This window comes from Mastigoproctus giganteus, chromosome 3 (genome assembly GCF_048544385.1).
Source record: "Mastigoproctus giganteus isolate SK-2022 chromosome 3, ASM4854438v1, whole genome shotgun sequence".
NCBI lineage: Eukaryota > Metazoa > Arthropoda > Arachnida > Uropygi > Thelyphonidae > Mastigoproctus > Mastigoproctus giganteus.
The window spans coordinates 182,520,329-182,546,802 of NC_143577.1; the positions used below are offsets into that span (position 1 = coordinate 182,520,329).

General features: G+C 36.9%; 1 protein-coding gene across 1 annotated transcript in view; it reads left to right on the forward strand.

The window, feature by feature from the left end:
- Positions 1–26,474, forward strand: part of LOC150088452 (WD repeat-containing protein 27-like) — a 316,886-nt gene that overhangs the window by 54,979 nt on the left and 235,433 nt on the right. The window contains exons 4-5 of the mRNA XM_090370163.1: positions 9,734–9,858; positions 14,822–14,929. Coding sequence (XP_090226289.1) covers positions 9,734–9,858; positions 14,822–14,929 — 233 coding nt within the window. The remainder of the gene's footprint in view (positions 1–9,733; positions 9,859–14,821; positions 14,930–26,474) is intronic.

Genomic DNA, 26,474 nt, shown 5'->3' on the forward strand with positions numbered 1-26,474 from the left:
TGTGAAAACTGTAAGAGTCTGAAACTGGAGCACTCCATCTGCAATGCTGGATGTCCGACATACCAAAAAATCAAGAATTCCTACCAACAGAAAATAGATTATGGCCACACAACATAAACAATTCAACTCCAGAGTTCTCACATTCCACCAGATCAATGCACAGCATGCCTGAGCGGTGATGGAGCAGGTCCGACTAAAAGCTGACAAAGAAAACACAAACATCCTCATAATATTGGAACCGTGCATGTACCAGAAGCAAGTACTGGGATATCCGATTAAATACAAAATTGTGCAGTACACTGATGAAACCCCATGGGCAACTGTGATAATCAGGAACTCCCACATCACGGTCACAAAAATCCCACAATTCTGCACTCCCTGGGCAGCATGTGCCCACCTGGTCACCTCCCCGGATAGTCTTTATGTGGTTGCCCTATACTGCAGGCCAGTGGCAGAAATCAAATACGCAATAACATACCTGGAGAATCTTCAAACTGCACTAAGCAGATACAAGATACTAGTGGGGGGGACGTTAACTGCAGGTCCCCCCTCTGGCACAGTACCACACCCGGAAGAAGAGGCACAACAAATGGGCAAAAGCTTGAGGAACACCTGGCCAACTCCATATTTGTTGTTAAAAACCAACCCTTCTGCAACACCTTATGGGAGGCAGAGATCGACATAACATTAGCCACAAGAAATATAGATACCCACATCACAAATTGGATGGTTAGAAATGCCTGGACAACCTTGGACCATCGTACAATAACCTTCACATTAGAAAGGGAACCGGACAAGAACAACTGCCGACAGGCACACGCTAAATAGATTCGCCCTCGGCAAGGCAAACTGAGACACCTTCTGAGAGACACTACGCACAGCAGGCCAGCAATACCTGCACACACACACACACACTGAGGGAGCAGGCATACAGGACTGAGAACCCGGAATGACTCCAGAATGACGTAACAAAAATAATAACTGAAGCAGCAGAGAAAGCCATGAAGAGAAGAACCCTCACTGCAGGGGCCACGCCCTGCTGGACTCCAGAGCTCACATGAATGAGTAAATTAGTACAGCATAGAAAAAAACATTTCAGAGGGCTAGGAGGACTTGGCCACAACAAGACGTCATTGAACTCAGGAACCAATATAGAATCCTATAAAAAATTATTATACCGAACAGATAAAGAAAAAGAAAAGAGAATCATGGGAGAGGCTGGTACAAGGGTCAGGAAACAGCAATCCCTGGTGAGTGGTATACAAAATTACCACTCACAAACTCCCCAGGGGGGGAAGTCACGACAGCCACCAAAACAGCACAAGGAAACCTAACTATAACCTGGGAGGAGTCGATTGGGAACATCTTGGACAACATCCTTCAGGAGCTACCAACTACACTAACAGATGAGCAGCATGCTATCTGCCAAACAATAATTGCTATAATAATGACCATATAGAACCCCCCCTTCACCTTAGAAGAAATTCAGGATGCAGCAAGCCATACGAAAAACCAAAAATGCCCTGGACTGAACCTAATTGAACTGGAGATGGCAAAAGAAGCAACAGAACATATACCGGAATTACTACTAAAACTATTCAATTGCTGCCTGGAAGCAGGTAAATTTCCACTACAGTGTAAAAAGGCAAATTTAAAACTGCTCCTAAAAAACCCAACAAGGCCACCGGAGATAGCTAGTTCCTACAGACCCATAGCCTTGCTACCAACCCTTAGTAAAATATACGAAAGGCTGCTACATACCAGAATCACAAGGCATTATAATGAAGTAAATCCTAACATTACAAAGCAATATGGATTTACTCCTGGCATATCCACTATCAAAGCAATACAGAACCTCCTCTCTAGAGCCACCCAGTGTCAAAGGAAATACTTCCTCGTCATCACAGTGGATTTCACCGGGGCATTCGACACCCTCTGGTGGCCGAGCGTCTTGACGAGACTCAGAGCTGCCAACCTTCCATTGAATCTTTACAATTGCATGAAGGATTACCTGGCTGATAGAGCAGTGCAAGTTACCACACCATATAAATGCCTCAGTCGCCCAGTCCGTAGGGGCTGCCCCCAGGGTTCTGTCCTGGAGCTGCTCCTGTGGAACTTTGTCTTAGATGACTTCCTTGCCATGGATCTGGGTGGTGTGGGGGCGCAGGCTTATGCAGATGACTTGGTCTTGACCATCAAGGCTGACAGCAGATCCTCACTAGAAATGCAAGCAAATGATGCCCTGCAAAAGCTGCTACATTGGACGAAGCTACACTTGCTCAAACTAGAATCTGACAAGACAAAATCGGTGCTGCTAAAAGGTATGCAAGACTTAAGGAGACCACCACAAATTAAGATTGAGAACAAAACAAGCTGTGCAAACAGATCAAATACCTAGGAATAATCCTGGACAGAAAATTAAAGTTCAAGCCACACCTATATTAAACAAAAGATAAGGAGATATGCGGCCCTCGTCACTAGAGTCACCCACAGAGACTGGGGACTCAGCCATACTACCCTGTCTGTCTACTACAAAGCTCTCTTCATCCCTGCTATCATGTATGGCTCCCCTGTCTGGTTGTGAGGGCGAGTCTAGAAATGAATAAAAGGATCCTCAAAACCATTCAGAGGACCATCCTCCTTACCATGATGAGAACAACTAGAATGACTAGCAAGGCTGCCCTCAAGTCCAGGGGTTCTTCCCCTGGACTTGAGGCTACCCGCTGTGGTCTGCTCTACCATCTTGCTAGAAACACATCGGCTACATTGTGTGACCTCACCACTGACATCACTAATGACTGCAACTGTGAGAAGAGAAGAATCACCAACCACCTCGTCCAGATTCGGCAGAGGAGATGGAGCGATACAGAAAAAGGTGCAGTGACTAGAAGATTCCTCCCCACTGTCACCAAGCTTTATCCCAAGGCGCCAGCGTGGTTTCACCCCAGTCGGAATACCACCTTCCTCCTTACAGGGCATGGCCCGTTTAAAGCTAAGCTTCTCCAACTTGGCATCACAGATAATGCCGACTGTCCCTGTGATAACCCGGAGTCCTGGAGACAATGTTTGATTGCGATCTGTATGACGACCTACGACTATGCCTAATAACGGCAATCCAATATATACCAGACAATCAAGAACCCAGACTGTTAGACACTGAAGAGGACTACAAGGCACTCAGTCAATATGCCTAGGATCTATTTTCCAGAAGGAAAACAATGATAGAAATACACCAAAGGCAACCTGGCTAGGACTGCATGGGGTCAAACAAGAACGTGACACACAAATAAAACTTACCATAATGTATGAAGCTATTCTGCAGAACCCATTCTGTGATACCCAGTTTGAACACCAATCCAAAATTTCCACTCCTGAAAGTAACAGAAGAAAACTCCAATTCACTGCATGACAAAGGCCCAATAATAAAAATTACAGAATTCCAGACCCTGGCTTGCCAGGAAAAGACCTTGTTTGTTGAGTCAGTGGTGACACCACTGGACCTGGTACCACCATTTGGATTACAGCGGAGATACAATAGGTGATTATGGCCTATTGGTGACCCAAAACTACACTCCCTTGTGTGGATCTGCTGTTTTTTACTATTTCCTGGGGAGGGGGGAGGATTGGTTTTTTTTTCTTCTCCCCTCCTTGCTGCCCCATATTTTCATTCTGGTGGGGCATAGGCATGCCCCACTGAAAATGGGGGTCACCTTCCTATCCAACCACTCTTCTTTCTATTTCACCCCCCAGTCTTCACCCTCGCCTCCCAACACTTTCTCTTGTACAGCGACTGCCCCACATGTCCACATTTAAATGACATCAAATTTTGCCTGACCTTTTAGGCTCTCTAGAAAGTTCTTTCAGCGTAAAATCCCACGCAGCGCTTTCTAAATGCAGCTTTACCGAAATCAACCACGATCGCTCCAACCTTAATTTTAGGTCCTAGCCACCAAAATCCGAGGAAAGTAAGTGGCAGGACCTGCCAGAGTATAATTAGTCTCTTGATACACCCGGCCACCATCCCCGTTGCTAGGTATGGTAACGCTGGATCCCACTAGGCACCCAGAAGCCAACAGGTTGGATGAACAATGGGCACAACAAACTACATACCACATGAACCGTACATTATTTATAAACCTCTGACATAGACAGAAATGTCAGAGGTTTATAAATAAGAAATGGGAGACATCCCCAGAGCCTTCTGACCCTCAACGTACCTATACCTACCTAAACATCATTGCTGACCAGGTACACCCTTTCATAGCAATGGTCTTCCCCTCTGGCTGTGCCGTCTTTCAGCAGGATAATGCGCATGCCACGCCACCCGGATTGTTTGAGACTGGTTTGCAGAACATGAGGAAGACTTCCAGATATTGCCCTGACCTCCAAATTCCCCGGACATTAATCCCATTGAGCATCTGTGGTTTGGGTTGGAACAGCAACCCCGATCCGTGACATCTCAACCACAGACCTTACAGGTGTTAAAGGATCTGCTGGTTATGTGTTGGTACCAGATACCACAAGACACATTTAGAAATCTTGTAGCGTCCATGCCTCGCCTGGTACAGTTTTAGCTGGCACATGGAGGACCAACATCATATTAGGTAGGTGGTCATAATGTTTTGGCTCATCAGTGTATCAAAATTTATTTTTTGATATACCACATCGTAGTATCCAATCAAATTTGTCAAACAAGACTTCTCCTTACCAAACCCATGCTCTGTCTGAACTGTAACTGCAGTCTTGTCTAAATGATCCTGCAATGCTTCTTTAACCTGTGACTCCATTATTTTCCCTGGAACAGAAGTTAAAACTAACAGGTCTATAATTACTTGTGTCACCCTTTGATCACCAAGGATGCCCTCATAATTATGGCTAAGCATTTGCTTGCTTCCTTTGCTACCTCCTCTAATATAATTGGATAGATCCGATCCACTCCATGTGCCTTTCTTATGTTTAACTTCAACAATTTCCCTTCCACTTTGCTCTCAGTTATTATAAAATCATTTTGCTCCCTGTTAGAGTTTGATAAACTTCTGGCATCCACTTCCCTGTAGAATTCCTCGTGTCAATATAGATGCAAAATACTCATTCAGTTTGTCACGTACCTGAGCAGGATCATTAACAGTCAAGCCATCAATATCATGGACCAATTTGATTCATCCCCTTCCTTCTAGAGTTTACAGAAGTAAAAAAATTTTTTTTTTGTTTTCTTTGTATCCTTTGCCAAAGGTTTCACGTAATCTGTGTTTACTTGCCTTAACCTCCTTTGAAAAAGAGAAAAAATCCCATGAAATCACACAAAAAAATCCATTCCATTTCTATTCTGAGATGATTTATTGACTTTGGTAAGAGATTTGTTCCTTTTCATTAACTTAGATAAAATCTGGGCAGATGGCCTAAGATATGGCAACTGAAATTGAATATTGACAAATGTAAAGTACTGCATGTGGGTAGAAGTAACCCCAGAGAAACGTACCAACTGTGCAGTACTATACTCAGAGTGGTAGAGAATGAAAAGGACCTAGGTTAATTGTGCAGTCAGATGTGAAGTTTTCTGAGCAATGCAGACTGGCTGCCAGAGCAGGTCATGGGATCTTGTTAATGACATACAGAAATTTTGCTGGTAGTGATAATGAGGTGATTAACCCTTTGTATAAGGCAATTGTCAGACCACGCCTTGAGTACTGCATACAGATGTGGAAGCCTTATTTTAGGAAGGATGTACAGTTGCTAGAATGAGTACAGAAAAGGGCAACAAGATTGGTGAGGGTTTCCTCTTACCAAGAAACCTTAAGTTCTGTAAATTACAGCATCTGGAGACTAGGTATCTGCGAGGTGTATAAGGTTGAATGGTTTGAGCAGGCTCAATGCTGATGGGATTCTTCCTCTTGCTTGGATTATAAACCTGAGAGGGCATAAATTCAAATTGAGGAAAGACAGTTGTAGAATAGATGTGCGGAAATTTGCCTTTAGCCATCGGGTAGTTGATTGCTGGAACAAACTTCCAGCTGTCGTGAAAGTTGATAGTTTAAATAAATTCAAGGAAGAATTGGGCAAACTTTTAGAGCAAATGGATGTTCGCAATAGGATTTTTTGTTTTTTTTTTTTTTTTTTTTTTGGCTGATGCTGTATATAAGCTTGCTTTCTTGTATAATATCTCTGCTAATGCTAATATACAGTATATGCAATATTTTTTAATTTCTAGTAGAAATTAATAAACAGTATATTCAAAAATCATAAAGAAACCACAACAAATTAATTAAACAATAATTTTTTGTGTCATAATGTTATCAGTTAGCAACAAAATTTATATCCTTAAATATAAAAGGAAGGGCACATACTGTTTTCATTGAAAATTTTTTTTTCATGTGGAATAACATTAATTTAATTTCCACGTGGAAAAATCCATTCCATTTTATGTATATCCATAATGTCCTTTACTCATATATAAAATTACGTCCTTTGAAGATAACAATAGAGATGGTTCTTGTAGATTGTTTGCTACATACATTGAAGACTGGAACACCCTAGTATATCTCATTACTTCCGATTTCTGGTGCAGTGGTTGGTAGGGTTGCCAGGTCCTGCGTTTTTTCCATAAGCTTTACTTTTTTTTTGGTTGATTTTACAAAAAGATTGTTGATGAATGTTGTGATTTGTATTCAAATCTATTGCAATACCTAGGAAAAAACTATGACTTCACTGAGAAAAATAAGTGTTCTAAGTTAGTAAACTTTTCTCTGGAAACAGAAGAAATTAAATATCACGATTCTGAAACGGCAGTTGATATTTTTCAACTCGAAGAATGTGTAAATCTGGATGAGTTGTATGAAGAGTTTTGTGAGAATAGGTTGAAGTTGCTGGAAGGTGTTAAGTGTACAGGAAGTGATGTGCACAAGTGGCTTGATTTTTTTTTTCCAAAGTTCCTAAAGAAAATGTACCCAATATCAGTAGAATAGTAGGATATTTGTTAAGTATTTCTGGCTCAAATGCTGTAGTAGAAAGGGTGTTTTCGTTAATGAAATTGAAGTGGACAGATGTCAGAAACAGAAGTCACCAAGAATTAATCAAGGCAAAGTTGCAGATTGCAATGAATTTCTCTTTTAAATGTAATGAGTTCCTTCAGTATGTAAGACAGGATAAACAATTGTTAAAAAGGAATGCTGAATGCCTTAAAAAAAATGGACTGTGATATGTCCCTCAAGTTAAATTGCTGGCACTTGCATTTAGATTTTTTTTTTTTTTTTTTTCCCTATTAGATCTGAGTGCTATCAGTGATGAGCATGGCAAAATAAGTACAATTAAAATATCAGACAATTTGAATTTTCTTGTATTTTTTAAAACTAATTTTATCGACAGAAATCTTCCTTATTTTTTTTTTTTAGGAAACCTGACAACCCTAGTGGTTGGAAAGTTTTTTTTTTTTAATAAGGGACCAATATTCCATTTAAATTTTTTGTAAGGAAAATGAAAAATTTAAATACTGATCATTTATTACTATTTTTACATTTTGTACACAGTACTGAAGTGTAAGCTCACACTCATAATGAAACGAGATATAGAGGAAGAGAAGTATTTCATAACTACAGCCTTATGTACAGCTGTTTTTTACATAATCATGTAGACTTTATTTTAGTCTCACATGCAGTTTGATGAAAGGTCACATTTGCATTTTTCTAGCAAAGGTGCATGATACAGTTTTCTTTTGAGCAGGGCCATGACATAATTTTCTCTTTCTTTTGCTTCATCACCCCTGAGACTTGTTTGTATCTAGTAAGGTTGAAAATTTCAGTGGGAGGCAATATTATCATCTGCACAATGGTGGAAATGAGCATACTGAGCGGAAAGAATTCATGTGCTAGGTCATTGAGAAGATGGTTAGAGGAATCACAGTCATCAATGCCATTTGCCATTCTAATGGTACATAGAAAGTTGAAGGACCATGCAAATGGTTGTTATTTATGTTTATTTCCGATTTTCTTCAGAGTCAAAATATTCTACATATTACTCAAACTTACTATCTAGTATTTGACCAGTACCTATGAGGTACTGGTCAAATACTAGATAGCAAGTTTGAACAGGTACTGGTTCAGCAGCCACCAGAAGGGTGCACTCAGAAAGAAGAAGAATCAAGTGATGACTGAGACAGTGAAGTATATCTCAGTTTCAGACAGCAAACTTAGTGGATCTCAGTCCAGTCTTTAGTCATCTACATCAACAAGACCTCACTTTATTTTGTAAGGAGAATTAAATAATCTTGTGAGAACCCTGAATTTATTAAAAAAAAAAAAAATCAGGCCAATCTCATAGATCCAAGATTTCAGGGACAGACCTTGCTATAAAAAGGTACCAGGGTGACTGTTTCATGAACATCAAGGATATTTGACTTCCTTTTTCTCTGTGAGCAGTGACTCAGTATATTTTGAATTTTGCAATGATTTTAATTAACTTATAAAGACTTTAGGGCTAGAACACAAGCTGGATGAATATCATATATTAATAAGATTTATCAAATCTAAATTTTAAAGTGGTTCTTCTACATAATGGAAACATTTACTGATCTAATATTTTCTAATCACATATTATGCTGTTCATATGAAAGCAGCTGTATGTAGGTTCTTTTAAAAAGTATTATCTATGATAAATATCTGCGGAATATTTGTATGATAGCACCTTTTCTTAGAATTTGTGTAAATGGAGCAGCGAGACAGTAAACAGGTGTTACATAGATCAACACGGGCTTATTAGACAGAGTAGAAAAATGTGTTGCAGCAGCCTCCCATAAATAGAAAAGAGCTTTTATCTCTTTATGTTAATTTGAACCTAATGCTTTGTAAAAGTTATGAATAAAGGAATGTGAAGGATTTTTATATATAAAGAATAAATTCTGGAAAATAAATAGAGTGAAAATCAAAGAAAGTATTTTCATTAGTCCACAAAATTAGAAAACTTATGTAGGAGAGCATATTTGAACTGCATTAAATCAGTTGCAAAAGCAGCATAAAACTCTTTTAAATTGGCCACTGTCAATTTCCTAGGAAATATTAGAGTAGAAAATTATGGTGATGTTATTAAAAAAATGCTGAATGCCTTAAAAAAATGGACTGTGATATGTCTCTCAAGTTAAATTGCTGGCACTTGTATTTAGATATATTTTTTTCCATATTAGATCTGAGTGCTATCAGTGATGAGCCTGGCAAAAGCTTTCATTAAGATATTTTGGATATGGAAATGATACAGTGAAGGTGGAATCCAAATGTGTTGGCCAGTTATTGTTAAACATTGATCAGATAAGTTCCAGATGTTACATGTAAAAGGGAAAAATGAATAAAAATATTTTGTATTTTAATTTTTACATTACTAATTTACAATAAATTTTATTCACGCATAACTTTTTCATTCCTTTCCTTTGAAAATGGTGGGTGGCACAAACATTTGAAGCTCAAATTTAAATTTGGAACATTTAGATTTACTAGAGGAGTTATTTATTTCTCTTTAAAATTATTATTGTATTTTCGTTTTGGTTTCCATTTTTAAGAATCCTGATTTCACTGACTGATATCTGCATAAAAAACTAAAGTATGCTATCATAAGCTCATTAGATATTTTTGGCGTATTTGTAACAAAAAAAAGCAGTAAAATATTTATAAAAGCAGTAAAAGATCAGAAAATACTTATGGGTTCCATCTGTGAGTGTTACAGGTTAGAAAGTTATGTTGTTGTTTTACAGGCAAACCTAACCGGGGAAAAGTACTTGCATCTTCCTTAGGACATACTGTACATTGCTGTTTTAACCTTGATGACTCCAAAATTGCCCTTTGCCATGACAGTAAAGTTTCGTTATTTAAAATAAAGGTTTGAGCTTTTCATTTAAGTCTGAAAAATTATATGTAGTGATATTTTAACTGACAAAGAACTTGTTTTTTAATGTTCCTTATTAAATTTAATATATGAGGTGTCTCAGAATTGCAAGGAATGAATGTAAGAGTACATTCTACAGCTAAGAAAAAAAGTTACTATAAATGTGTCTCAAAAAAAATTTTTTTTCCAACATTTGAAATGGACTTTAAACAATTTAAAACATAGATACCAATACTGACACAAATCCTACTAATATAGAAATTACTCATTTGTGAGTAACCAGTATTATAGAATACATGATAGCGGTGTCAGTGTTTCTGTTACTTGAGTTTTAGTGTAAATGATGACTGTCCCATTGTTTACAGTATATTTATTAAACTGATATTATGGTAGACAATACAAATATGTTTATGTTTTTTGAATTAACTGATATGATTTATCGGTTTTACATCAAATGGAATTCTGGACTCTCAAAATACTCCTACTTGGGCTGACGAAAACCCACATACAGTTGTCAGTACTTATTATCAGAGCATACCTTTTCCTTTAATGTTTGTTGTGGTGTTCTTGAACACAACCTTATTGGTCCTTATGTTTTTCCAGCAGAGCTTTCAGGAATGGCATTGTTACATTTTATGCAGAACAATTTTGTGGAAACAGTTAGATGTATTCCTTTAAAATTGCCGAGAATGTTTTTTATGCATTGATGGCACATCAGACCACATTTCCTGCAATGTCTCTGCCGTTTTAAATATGGAGAACAATAGCCAATGAATTGTCAGAATGGCACTGTACAATGGCAACTATCTTCATCTGACCATACCCTTGGATTACTTTGTATGGTGTCACATGAAATTAGTAAGTAGTAGCAAATGATGCAAGGAAGCAAGCTTATATAGCATCAGCTAAAAAAAAAAATTACTCTCCCATATCACCTATCCATCCACTTTAATTATTTTTCTAGTTCTTTCTTAAATTTATACAAATCCTACTTCCACAACACCAGGTAGAAGTTTGCTCCAACAGTCAAGTACCTTTTGGCTGACATCAGATTTCCACATATGGTTATGCAACTGTTCTTCCTCAATTTAAATGTGTGTGTGTGTGTGTGTGTGTGTGTGTGTGTGTGTGTGTGTGTGTGTGTGTGTGTGTGTGTGTGTGTGTGTGTGTGTGTGTGTGTGTGTGTGTGTGTGTGTGTGTGTGTGTGTGTGTGTGTGTGTGTGTGTGTTTCTTGGTAAAGGTGCCTTTTTCTTCCCCTAACTAATCCCATTGCTCTTCTCTGTACCCATTTCAACAGATCCACATCCTTCCTAAAATGGGGCTTCTAGACCTGTATACAGTACTCCAGATGTGGCCTAACTATTGCCTTATACATTGGGATAATCACCTCATTATCCCAGCTGGAAAAATTCCTTTTTGTCATTGATTAAACCCTCATGTGTGTGTGTTGCCATGAGCTGTCATAGCACTTCTCAGAGAAATCATGCCTGACTGTGCAATTATACCTAGTTCTTTCTTTTACTCTACTACCTTGAGTGTGGTAGCACACAGTGGTATGTTATTCTGGGATTACTGCTACCCATATCTATTATCTCTAAGTGACACCATGTCTCTTATATCCCTATAATGTCCATGTTTGATGACTTAACAAGTACCTTGCATTTGTCAAACCTCTATTACCACTTCTCAGCCCATCAGCTTAATTTTTCTAGATTTTGTTGCAGTAGCATACCATGATTACTGTCATTGACAATCTGAAAACTTAGACGTTAAACTGTTCTGTCTTCATCAGTGTCATTAATAAATACTGAAAACAATAACCAGCTTAACACTGAACCCTAGGGAATGTTACAAATAATATTATTCCAAGAAGAGCAGTGCCCATTGATTATCACTCTCTGTGTTCTCTCACTCAAAAACTTAACGATTCCTTTATCCATAATAGTAAATTGCCCTTAATGCCATGTGTACATATGGAACAGTAATGAAAGATTTTCTGAAATATACATATATGATGTCAAAATTATTTTTTGCATCCAGTTCCTTTGTTCATGTGTCATAGTACTGTTTAGTTTAGTCTGACTGTAACCCCATTATTTTCTTTGAAACAGAGGTTATACTTAAAGATCTCTAATTACTTGCTTTACCTTTTGAATTCACCTTTGAATGCTTCCCATTTGGAATTTTCTTGGGCCCAATGAATATAATTTTAAAAACTGTCTGAGACAATTGTAATTACCTTTACAAAAGCAAAACACCTCCCTTTTACTTTTGACAGTGGTTATATCTTTAAGAAGATCCAAGGGCAAAACTCTCCTCCTGTACACATACTAACCATATTAAAATTCCGCTTCCATTATTTCTCAGTGGCACCATGTCTGTGATATCCCTACAATGTCTGTGTTTGATGACTTAACCAGTACTTAAAATTCATCAAATTTTCTTACTGTACGCCTTGCATGAGCTTATAAAACAGGCACCTGTTTTTGCTCATAGTAACAACACAGCCCATTTATTTCCTTGTTCCACGAGGAGGAATACTTCCCCCTTCCAGCAAGCTTTATAATTCCCGACACCATGCTTTCCAGTTTGCTATTTTTCCCAATAGAAGCATTGCACAAATAACTGTCACTCTGCCTGTGGCTGCTCTTAGTCTGTGTATCCCCCCCCCCCCCCCCCAAAGGTTGCAGTTTTCCAACCTACCTAACATAAGCAAATATTCTTGTTTAAATATAAGATCGATATCATACCTTTTTTTTTTTTATATAATATCATATAATTCAACAATCCTTCAGTAGGGATATGTCCACGGTTTTAAAGATTGTAATACTTAAAGATTTTATGTTACATTAATCAGATTAGTTTGATGTGAGCGTTGGGTCAAGATTTCCTACAATAAAGGTATGATATTGATCTTATATTTAAACAAGAGTACTTAAAGTAGGAAGGACATGGTCCTGAGAGGTCTTACCATCAACCCTATCTGAAAGTTATGGTTCCAATCTGTTTGGTCTTCCTGTGATTTTAGCCCCTAATTTTTGCTATTCATGACTGTTAGTGTTCTGCTACTCATCCATGGATGATTTGCATGATAGAATTCCTAATTCCATACTCCACAACGAGGATATGTCTGGTTCTCATCACTGGGAAGAAGTGACAGTAAATCACTATAAACCTTTTTGATGTGGACTAGGTGAATACTGAATCACTAAGTAGGTGTACCTTAGAAGGGCACTTCACTGTTGACTCTACATGGTTTGAGACTTTCTGGAATCCATATTATTTTGCACCTATTAGTGGTAATTTTATTTTATCTTTGTTTATTTTGTATTTATTATTTTCTTTTAGCTTCTATTTATATCGTCTTTATCCAAATTTTATCTTTATCTGTTTTCTAATATGAACCCCTGACTTGTAGCTATAAAGGGATTTATATACTAGCATGCACTAAACATTCAAAGAGTTTTTTTTTATATAACTTTTTTTGTTGTTTTTATGTCCTGATCTCATCCTGAAAGTATAGCAAATGTGGCACCCTCCTGTTTGGATAAATTATTTGAAAATAATGGAAAAAGAAATTTCAGTTGGGCCTGTTGTTATCATCATTGTCCCAAAAGTAATTCCCCTGATTTTTTTTTTTTTTGATTTAACATAGTATTAAATTTGTAAATTATTAAAACTCTGAAAGTTTTAATAATTTACCTTAGATGGCAGCACGGATACAGCAGTTCAAAATGGCCAATGACACAGATATACATACTAGACAACAGGGTGCAAATGAATTTCTTTCAGCAGATGTTAGGAAAGTAGAGATCCACTGTTTTTTAAATTATTTTTTGTGATGTGCATGTGTCAATATAAGTGCAACAAGTCATTGGGTAAAACACATTAGGGAAGATAATACAGATCTGAATGATATGACTCACATAGGGTGACCTGCAATAGCTGTATATCTGAGAAAAATTGATGAGTTGATCCAAAGTGATGGATGAATCACCACTCTTGAAGTGGGCTTGTGTTTGGATTTGTAATATTGCAATACAAACAGTTATTCACAGATTTGCTTACTTAAAATTGTATGCACAGTTGGACATTAACTCCTGCCAATACAGATACAAGAAAATTCATCTGTACTGATCTCCTTCAGTGTTACTAAAATATAAAACTATGAACAGTGGAAAACTAGAAACTAGAAGATGGTATAAATAGGTTATTTCATGTGAGAGGATGGTCACATTCCTCATCATATAGTGAGAGGTGATAAAATGTGTGTTCATCCTTTCAAACCAGAAACAAAGTATCAATTTATGTATTGATGTCCAACAGTCTATGTGGAAGGTCATGTGCTCTGGGAATCATGCAGTCATTGTCATTGATTCTTTAAAGGAGAGAAATGCTATTACTTTTGAATGGTGCATTGAGACATTGCATAAACTGCAAGCCTGTATTCACAGAATTTTCCAAACTATATGTAGTGAAGACATTCTTCTTCAATGTGATAATTCAAGACTACACACTTGCTACTAAACAACAGAAGAAATCACTTTCTTCAGACTTTCATTTGTGTGATCCTTAAAGAACACTGCATGGAAAGCAAACACTTTGACAATGATGACTACAGTAATACAGGCTCTTATTTGGTACTGGGTCAAGTGCCTTGAAAGAGATAATGAAAAAATTAGAGAATGGCAGTATTTGGATAAACTTGTATGTATGTATGTATGCAAGTTTGTCCAAATCTGCAAGTTTGCATTGGAATATATATATCATTAAAGAATTTCTTTTAAAAAATTGGTGTACAACCACAATTATACATGTTTAGTTACCCTACAAAAGTTTGGTGTGTGTAAGAGGATGAAGTTTATTTTCTGTGTTGAAATATTTGTTATATTCTCTGTTTTAGATTTTTGCCTTTTACAATTAAGAAATGAAGCTAATTTTAGTCTGTGTTTTACAGGCATACCACAAGGTAGTGATATTGGAAGATGGTATAAATAGGGTTATTTCATGTGAATTTGGATGGAATAATATGCTGATTTCTGTTTCTGAAGATTACACTTGTAAGGTAGGTAAAAAAAAAGGGGGTAATACTTCCTTTACTTTTAGTATAAAAAAGCTCATTATATTTGTGATTAGAAACAAAATAATTCAAATTAATTATATCATGAGAATTTGTTTTTATTACATATGTGTTGACCATTTATTTTGTGTGGTATATGCATGCTAATTGCATCAAACTCATTTATCAACCAGTTAATTATGCTCTCAAGTGGCGATCAAGTTCACCAAACTAATTGAATTTTTAGTGCATATCTTCATTAATCTGTCTATGTCACTGTTACTCACTGCGTGGTTCATGAACTACTTTAGTACAATTCCCCTCCCCAGAAACAGTGAACATTATAAAATTATAAAATTAATTTGAACAAATTTTTTATAAAATTAATACTGACATTACTGTCAGTATTAATTTTATAATTTATGTATGTGAAGGAAGATATTATATGTGCATCCATATTAATTTGTTTTGGTTTGGAGTTTATTGGTGCATCAGCAACAGAGTTATAATATGCCAAAGTAGTTAAACCATAAATGAATAAAAACAGTCATAAGAACAGTAAAAGATAGAAAGATGATAAAAGATTTCATTGACCCATAAAATTAGTCACTGTGTCAAAAGGTATTTATAGTGCGAAGATGGAGGCATAAATGACACAAAATTCCAAAACTAATAGAAGGATAGCAGAAATTGGAGATATTGAAGGTGTGAGAAAGAATATGAATATCCTATATGATATAATGAATTAAATAAAAATTTATAGGCTGAATTGGATAGCCAATTAGAGAGAAGGGAACTGTAAAGTAGGTGGAATACTTTGGTTATAAGTTCAGAAAAGGGGGGAGAAAAATTAAAATCTGATTTTAGCTAAAAATAAATATTGATACATAATATTTATTTATCAGATATTTCTTCAGGGGACTACACCTGATCATGTATCAAAAACTGTTTCTATACTTGTCACTACTTGTGGAAGAAAAGGAATTTTAAAAATAAACATAAGTGAGAGCAAATATGAGGGTAAAGCATTAGAACTTTCCTAAAAATATGAATAAGGTAGTCCCAATGCAGTGTATATTGTAGAGCATAAGAAATTAAAGTAAATTAAGAAGTAAAATTTAATAAAATTAAAATAAGTGCGTACAGTGTAACTTATATGCAATAATAAGTGGTTAAAAGTGAGAATTAGTAAATGACACAATTTAGCAAATTTCCTGGCAGAATTTGTATAAGAATGTATTTGTATAAGAATTACATTCTTATACAAGTTCTCCCAAAAAATTTCCCACATCATGCCCCAGAAGAGGGAATATGACATCAATCTAATTTGGGGGAGGGGTCTATTAGAACAACACATACCCTACATGCACTCGCTCAATTATGTACCTGTCATACTTTTTTTTATTTATTTTTATTTTATATAATACATATTTAGGGTCAAACTGAATAACAGCACATGATACAACACTCTCTGAAATATTTATCATCTTACTTCCGTCAGAGCAGGACACAGGTGCCACCTAAATATAACTACCAAGACACTTTATATATATATATTTTTTAATACTAATCACAAACCTTCATTTGGTCACAACACAGTTCACACAGGTGATCTGACATTCACTCAAGTTTATACAACTTAATCTGAAAGAATAAGTTATTTATTTATTTTATTTTTTCAGGATAATGACAGTAGACAGATAACATATTTTTATGGATAGACATAAAATAATTATAATATATTTATATCTGGAAAAGTGTTACCAAAGAAAAATGCTGTAGATCATACTAATGCAAGCTCTCAATCATGTCCAACGATGCAGACATGATTGAGAACTGCAAAGCATACATCAAAGTACAAAATGCCCAAGCAGGAGCTCTCCATCACATACAACAACATGGAAGTGACAGAGAACTGAAAAAAAAAAAAAAAAAGCATAGACTCTCATACACACAATCACTCAATGATCTTATTCTAAGAGAATCATTCATTCCATAAATTATACACAATTGTATATTAATAATGCACATTTATAAACAGTATATAAAAATAGATACTACATTACTTTTAACAAACATCAATACCTAATTTATACATTCTCACTGGCTGGGAAATACATTCTAACAGTCCAGTCTCACTTGGGTAAGTCTCTATCAGTATATATCACAATCAGGTAAGCATACTAGTCTAAGTTGAGGGGGGGAGGGAATCACAGTCATGGCATGGTTGTTTCTCCTGGTCTCAGAAACTTTTAGAGCAAACTCAGAGAAGGTCATGTAATGCATTTCATCAGAGATGAGTAGTTGCTCATCTCTAGTGTGATCTAGAGATGCTTGGAGCCGACCGGGCTAGCCGAGTGGGTAAAGTACCTGCCCGGCAACCCAAAGGTCGCAGGTTCGATTCCCGCCTCGGGCTTGGATCAAAGTACTGCAAAAACCTTGGGAGGTGCAATATGGCCACAAAAGCCGATGCGCCAACAACTACCAAATCAAAAAAAAAAAAAAAAAAAGATGCTTGGACATAAGCCTACATCTGTGGGAATGGATTGGGGCAGTCATAAAGGACATGGGCCCAATCATCAGGTCCACAGGTATATTTAGGATCCTGGGTGAGACCCAGTTGGCACAACATTTCCTTTAGGGAATCATGCCTTATTAGCAAAAATGTGACATAAGAGTCCTGCAGCAAACCCATGGAGGGGTGGTTTTGGGGGGAACTAGGGTTACCCAAAGCCGGAACCTTCCCTTTAGATGTCTGTTCCTGCCTACTTTGTCATTGCTGGGAGAGTGTTGTTGATATTCTTTTTCTTTTTGTTTGATATCAGCCTCAAAGTTTATGGTAATTTCTAAGATATTACTTGTGATTAGCTTTTTGAGTCTATAGTTGAGCCCTCTTTTATTTCTAAGTCCAGTGGCAGTGTCCTTGCCAGGACCTGCAGAGCAGGTGTACTGACAGTGCAGCATGCTCTCATGATGGGTAAGAGTATAAACCTCTGTATGGAATCTAATTTTTCTTTTATTCTTATCTAAAGTGACTCTATAGTACCATATGCTTGCACCATAGGTAATAACTGGGAGAAAGATTGCCTTATAAATAAAAGCAAGTGTCTTCCTTTTTAAACCCCCAGTCAGTGCAGCTGATCCTATTAATCATTTTAGCATAGTTCCTGACTTTTTTAGCCAAGTGCATAAGATGTGGATAGAAAGTTAATTTATTGTCAAATATTATACCTAGATATTTCATTTCTCTTACTAGGGCTCTTGTTTTACCTTTTATTTTAATTTGTGGATGTCTGTTCAAGTTACTTTTTAACAGAATTGATTTGGTTTTAGTGCTGGATATTATTAGTTTGAGTATACTGGATTGATTGCTAAATTGGCATGCTGTTCTAACACAGCCCGGGTGTTGGTCTTGTTATATCTGACAAGCACGACAAGGTCATCAGCCAAGTATTCATCCAGTATCAGGTTCCAGAAACAGGGACCCAGCACTGAACCCTGGAGGCATTCTTCTGTCACTTGTCTAATGATGCACTGATATCTGGTGTAGATTGAGACCTATCTATCCCTGACATAGTCTTGTATTAACTGGTATAGGTTTTGCAGAACCCCAACACATCACAATCTGCAAAGTAAACTGGGCCACCACAATGCATCAAAAGCTCCTGCAAAATCAGTGGATATCACCAGTACATATTTTTCCTCTGCTGTATGTGCTATTTTGACTAGATAGTTCATGGCATCCTCTGTGGAGCATTCCTGTTTAAATCCAAATTGTTTGTCTGATTGTAAATTGGCATTGAGATAGTGAGTCTGCAACCTGAATAGTATAAGCCTCTCCATTTCCTTCCCCAGAACTGGTAGCAAGGCAATGAACCTGTAAGATTTTGGATCTGTTGGTGGTTTTTCTGGATTTTTCAGTACTAATATTATGTTTGTTTCCAAGAGGGAAGTATCTTTTGGAAACATTTATTGTACAGTTGCAATATATGGAGTAGATAGCTTTTGGCCAGTTCTTTTACCATTTCCATAGGCGTGTGCAGCCTAAAACAAGAAGGGGGGGGGGGCAACCACATTTTAGGCCCCCCATAAAAAATAAAATATTTTATTTTTAAATAAATATATTTTTATAAATACAATTTTGTATATATATTAAAACTTTTATTTATTTAAAAAATAAATTTATATAATAATTTATTTAAAAAAACATATACATTATAATAGTTTGTAACTAATAAATATTCAGCCTTTTTAGGTTTACAATGTTTTTAGGTCTATTTATTTATTTATTATAATAATATTCTACGTTCAAAAGAAACAAAAGTGACGAATTTGTCAATTACATTTTCTACAGTGACTGCAACAGTTAAATCCTGTTCCACATATGAAAGCAATAAGTAGTTCAACTGTTTTTGTGTCATGACGCTTCTTAATTTTGTTTTTATATAACTCATTTTGGAAAACGTTTGTTCAGGAGTGCAACTTGTAATGCCTAAAACCTGAAAGTCGTATGTCACTTTTGTGAAATTTGGTTATAATTTATATTGATTGGGATCATTAAGCCACTTACTCTAGGTTAAAAGATTTTTGCAGTTTAGATGATTAGTGGCTTTTAACAATGATATTTTTGTCTGTAAATCCATCAAAGATAATTGAAACTAGTCAGAGTATTTCCATATATTCAGATGTAAGATTTAATTCAAGGTGATTCCCTATAGCTTTGATTACTAGGATTATTTCTTGATTAAATCTGTCTGCTCTCTACAGCATTCATTAGAGCATCAAGAAGTGGGTAATAAAAATTTATTCGTAAATATTCTTTTAAATTTTCAAAGTAATGTTGAGTATTTCCATTTCTGTCAAGATTCGAAGATATTCGTCTTTTACATTTTGCTCCAGACTGAGGTAGCTCTATTCTCAAATCATCACAAATAGAAGATGCAAATGTAAAAGTAGATTTAAATGTGTCTTGATTTCTGATCTCTAATAAATAATTTTGAAGTGCTGTAACTTGTTCAATAGCAGTTAATAAATTAATATTTGCTGTCTGGAGTGTTTTACTGACTTTCAAAATAACCTGTAAAACAGGATGGAATATTTTGAGATCTAGGATAAATTTGAAATCCAAAACATGTCTTAGGACATTTGATGCATTTATTTTTGTTTCCGGATTGTTGGTAGTCTCTTTGAATCGTTTTTCAAAGCAATTATGATTTCCTTAACCTGGAACTTTACAGGACTGCTTCTGCTCGACATGCCCATTGCGTCTGAGATAATGATTTTAATGTAATAAGCTGGTTTTTAATATTTTTAATGACATCTTCTAATACTGCACAGCACACAGCACTGCCTTCCAAGAAATTGTAAATTATTTGCACTACACTAAAGAAATCAAAAGTGACAGGATTGTTTTTATGCAAAGTGCAACTCTCAACCAGTGCCAAATTCAGACAGAGCAAAACAATGAATATATAAAATTTTATCATTCATAGATTTGCACTTTGCTTGAAGTGCAAATCTATGAATGTTTTAGGGGAGTGGGGGGTAGGGCATGCTGATTAGGGAGGTACTTATATATTTATAATCTCTTACAATCACAACATTTTCTTATTTTGAGTTTATTTTTCATCCTTTTGAGTTTGTGACGCATCATGTCGATGGAATTTTTGAAATCAGAAAAAATAAAACCGAAATCGTGCTTTAGTGGACATTTGTTTTATAAAGACAGGCAAAATGAAACAAAAATTCATTGGAAGTGTCAAAATACCGAAAAACCAAATGTGCCACTCAAGTTACTATGGTAGATAACACCATCGTTAAAACACGGAAGGAGCACAATCATTGTGGAGATGCAGCAGGAGTTGAGGCAGCACAACTTCTTGATACCATTCGAACTTATACAGAAACAACAAATAATACGCCTCATAGTATTATTTCAAATGTTTCGAGAATCTGTAGCCAAGCAGCAGCTCCTAAGCTTCCAAGTGTAGATACAATGAAACGAACGATCTGAAATATAAGAAATCGAAATTTTGATGGCCCAGTTCTTCCAATGTATCGTAGAGACATAGTTTTTACAGAAGAATATAAAACATCATGCAATGGAGAATTGTTTCTACAATTTGATTCTGGACCCGAGGACAATCGTATGTTAATTTTCAGTACGAAAAGAAATTTGCAGTTGTTAGCGCGAAGTGAACACTGGTATGTCAATGGGACTTATACAGCTGATAAAAAAGTAAGGGAACAAAACTGTTCCCTTACTTTTTTATCAACTGTATACGATACATGGATTCAAGGACAAAATATTGCTTCCATTAGTATATGCATTATTGCCTAACAAGTCTGAGGAAACGTATGTATCTCTACTATAGCAGCTGAAAGTATTGGAACCGGCTCTGTCCCCGCAATCAATAACTATAGATTTTGAGACGGCGATGATGAATGCTTGCAGAAGAGTTTTTCCTGACGCTTCGCAACGGGGTTGTTTTTTCCACTTTTCACAATGTATTTTTCATTCCATTCAGAATAATGGATTGAAACAACGTTATGAAACTGATGCTAATTTTGCTTTAAATATGCGAATTTTGGCAGCAATTGCATTTGTGCCCACTCCAATTGTGACGGTCGTTTTTGAATATTTCTGTGAAAATGGTGTTTTTCCTCCAGAATCACAAGTTGTTGATTATTTTGAGGATACATGGATTGGATGCCCAACCAGACGACATCTTCGTCGACCACCAAAGTATTCCCATGAAATGTGGAACGTATGCCAGCTTGTTCTTGAAGGATTACCAAGAATGAATAATTCTGTTGAAGGGTGGCATAGAGGATTTGAGGAACAAGTCGCTGCTTATCATCCCAACATTTGGAAATTTATTGATTGCTTTAAAAAAGAACAAAGTACTAACGAAATGCACATTGAACTTAAGTTGAAGTGATCCGGGCAACAAAAAAAATAAGTATCATGATTGTGATGAACAAATTAAAAGACTTGTTAGTGCATATGATGAACGGGGTGATATTGTTGATTATCTAAGAGGTATAGCGCATAATATTTCTTATTAATAATTTACATACTGTGTTGTAAATATTACAGTTTCTTAGTAATTAATTATCCCAACATGACTGATTCTGAAGATTGCAAAAACATTCATTTTGAATTTTTGAAGTGTACTGTGACATACCTAATATTATAATTAGTTTAGTTTAAAATTAACCAATTGTTATATTGTTCAAATAATGGATTTTTTACTATTTTTGTGATACACGTAACTATTAAAATACATAATCTACCTATTAAATTACATATTTCCATACAGGTGTTTTTTTATTTCCATACTATTCCCTCACAGTTCATAGAATTCCAAAAATATGCTAATCATAGCTTAAGGCAGAAACTTAAATAAAAAATAACTTTTTATGATTTGACCAAACATATCTCATTGCTTCTAGACAGTAAAATGCGATAAACTGATGCAGCGGTAAATTGCTGGCGATAAAATTTCCTAGACTCATAATTTAGGGCTGGAATTTAATTTGCAACACAGAAATTATTCCAATGCAACTCTTAAGAACAAAGATTAGTAATACATATCTAGAAAATTTATAAATGATCAAATAAAAACCAAAATAACCTTACAAAACTTTTAAAGTCACAAATTGCACGTTTCAAATTCACAATTTTTTATGGTCTCAACCAAGCACAAGTTCAATAGCACAGAACCTAATACAGGGATTTCACAATATATTTTTTTTTTTTTTGCATAATGCCTAACAAGTCAACAGCAGGGATTCACAAAAAATAATGGAAATGTTGAAAAATTACATCCAGCATAATAGGAGAGTTTTCTCTGCACAAAAGCTCAAAAAAATCATGTTATGCAAAATTTGCCATAATTCTCTGACCATGTTAGAGCAAAACCGTGGTATAAAAGTACCGTGTGAGGATTCCCACAATTTAGAAATCGTGTTAGAGCAAAACCATGTTCTAGAAGTACCATGTTATACTGGGGTTGCCTGTTTTCTATAATTTCCTACACTGGCACACCCCTTGAAGTTGTTTAGGCTAGTTTCCCTAGCTTTATCTTCCTTCTCTTTGAAACATTACTATCTTCAAAACACCTTGCCAATTGGACGATATCATTGTTATTATTATTATTATTAGTAGTAGTAAATGATGTAAGAAAGCAAGCTTATACAGCATCAGCCAGCCAACACTTCCCACTTCATCCCCTCTAACATTTTATCTAGTCATTCTTTGAATTATTCAAGCTACCCACATCTACAACATCAGATGGCAATTTCAACAATCAATCACCCTCTAGTTGAAGGCAGATTTTCATAAATCTTACCTGCAACCACTTACCTGGTTTAGCAAACAGAAATCGATCATAGAACACACAATTTACAGACATTATATACAGAGCAATATGGCCTTAGTTGCTTAGTTGCTAAAACCCTATTACAACAACAACAACAACAATGAATAATAATAATGCTTATTTACCCCCCCCCCTTAAAATCTGACAATTTGTTGGTAACATTATCAATTGTTGCTGCTGGTAAACACGCCCTGGTTATGGTCTTCCAATGTTTATTACAAAAAGAATAGTCTCCCAATAAAACAATCTTCTTCAACCAGGGCAGTGGTTGCATGTGGCTATTCTGTCTAGGACCCTATTTGAAGATACAGCACGTGCCAGATCACAAGATATTTGGTCTATTAAGAGCTCTTAGTTACATTTGTTTCTCGGGCAAGCACTGTTTCTTCCGTGAGTCAGATTCTTCTAGTAATGCATTAAGTTTTAATCGGATGTTCCTTACATCAGATGCAAATAAGAGAGTTGTCAGTTGAGCTTGGTTTGTCTACTAGACCGATTTGTTGTTGTTGGGTTTTATTGGCGCATTAGCAACTAAGTCTATAATGCACCTACTAGACCGACCTTAGAATATATGCCACAAGCTATACAAGCAACAAACTTGTTACTCACAGTGTAGATATCAAGAAATGTCCAGAGGCATTTCCATTGTATTGAAAATGGATCTTGTAATGCCATTATTCAAGTAAAATTTGAACTTAAGAAAGATTACAAAATTTAAATTTTGTAATCTTTCATAAAGATTACAAACGATTTTCATAAAGATTACTATATGGCTGGTACTAATACTAATGCACTATATGGCTGGTACTATTACTAACTCAGTAATCACAGGATATCTACACTGCACAATAAGTTTGTACATCTGAAACCATTTGGGATGTTTCAAATGCCAAAAATATGCCATTCACATATGGTCTATCATGGAGCACTTGCCTCTGCTCAATATGGTGCAAAAGACCATGCGAGCAAAGCTCACTTGTCAAGTGCAAGTAAACAATAAAGATCTATCCACTTCACCACATGTATAGAAAGGATCTGATTCTAAATTAAATCAACACAGTGACAAATGGGCCTGGAGTACTGGGGTCCATAGTTTAACAAATAGATATTTATTTAAAGTATACCCAGTATAAAATAAAATAAAATATTTCAGTAGCTTTCGGAACTCGTGTCCCTTCGTCAACTGACAAATTTGAATACATTACAAGCAAAGTGTGGCACGTTACTCATTCGTCATTGTTGTAGCACGGACGTGTGCTGCCTTGCGCCAGTGATCATCCATCAATAAAACGGTTGTCTCCAGGATTGGATGTATACGCATGCCTTTCTGGCGATTTAATGCCTTAGGGTTGTTCATTATGTTTAGTGACTCTAGCCATAGGCGGTGGCGAAAGTGTCGCGCGTGGTCCACTATCTCAAAGTCGCGCTTGGGGTCAAGATCGTGGTTGGTAGCCCAAAAATGTTCTGCAAGCGCGGACTGGTCAGTTTCGGCAAGCCGGATTGCTCTGTCGTGTTCCGTGAGGCGATCCTGGAGACGTCTCGATGTCTCACCTACGTAGCAACTGTTACAGGCCCTACAGGTGATACGGTACACTACATTGCTGCGTAAGACAGGTGTGACAGGGGTCTTCACACTGGAGACAAGTGAACGTAGGTTCCTACCTGGTAATTGTACACATTTGATGTTGTAACTTCTCAGGATCTTCGAGATACGTCCTGACACTCCTGGATAGTACGGAATGTAGGCGGATGATATGCCGACTTGCTTCGGAGGTCTTGCGTTGGAAGTAAGTTCTTGTGCCTGTAACAAGCATCTGTTTAGTACATGGGATGGACAACCGCATCTGGTTAGGTCCGCCTTCACACGGGAGATCTCGTTACGTCTAATTGTGTCGGTGCTGGAATGGCTCCAGGCCCTGGAGAACAGGGTGCGGGCAGTGCTATTGAGATGGCTTGGAGCGTGGCCGGACCCGTAGTTGGTGAATTGACCGCACCACATGGGTTTGCGGTATACTGAGGTATACCGCAAACCCATGTGGGAGCGAACTAACGGGAGCGAACCGTCCACCTCTGATTCTACGGTAAACTTGATGAAATTGGATAGAGAGTTGAGGTATTCTAGTAGTACGGTTTCAGAACCACGTGGTATTATGGTAAAAATATCGTCGACATATCTACACCACGTTGTAATAGGTGTAGGTGGGTTCTGGTGTATCTGCTTCTCCAGATCTTCCATGGCGATGTTAGCTACTACGGAACTGACAGGGGCACCCATAGCAGTGCCATGTACTTGTTTGTAGAGTGAGTCTTCAAAGGTGAAGATGCTGCTAGAGAGGCATAGGTTGAGGGCGGTACAGATGTCATCAGTGGATAGTGACGTCCTGGATTGGAGGCTTAAGTCGCTCTCAAGGAGCCTTCTGGCGCAGTGCACGGCCTGTTGGACGGGAATCGAGGTGAATAAAGAGATCACGTCAAATGATGCCATGACAGAGTTATCAGGGATTGAAATGTCCTTAATGGTGTTAATGAATTCACTGCTGTTTTTAACGGTGTGAGATGTATTACCTATAAGAGGCGAGAGGAGGCTCGCGATGTGTTTGGACAGTTCATACGTTGGGGCACTGCAGCAAGACACTATAGGTCTGAGAGGAATACCCGGTTTATGGATCTTTGGTAATCCGTAGAATTGCGGTAGTTGGCAGCCAGTAGCACGCAGAAGATGGTGAGTCGCGGTCGGGATCTTCTTATCTTTAAGCCATGCGTGGACAAGTTTATTAACATTTGCTTCCAGACGTTTCAAGACTTTAACGGGAGGATCAGGTAGAGGTTCATATACGTTAGGATCGAGTAATAGGGCCAAGGCTTTCTCTCGGTAGGCTGATCGGTCCAGCACAACAGTCCGGCGCCCTTTATCCGCAGGAAGTACAACGATGGAGTTGTCTTTTCTTATAGATGACAGGGCGGCACGTTGGCGGTGGTTGAGGTTTGAGCACGTTTTTCGAGTGTTGCGGAGGACTGCGGCAGTCTTGAATCGGATCTCGTTGGCAGTTTCTTCGGGAAGGTTGGTAATACTGGCTTCTATACCCATAGCGAGCTGTGTGATGGGAGGTTTCGATGGTATAACGGCGAATTTCATACCGTTTGATAAAACACTCAGCTGCTCGTTG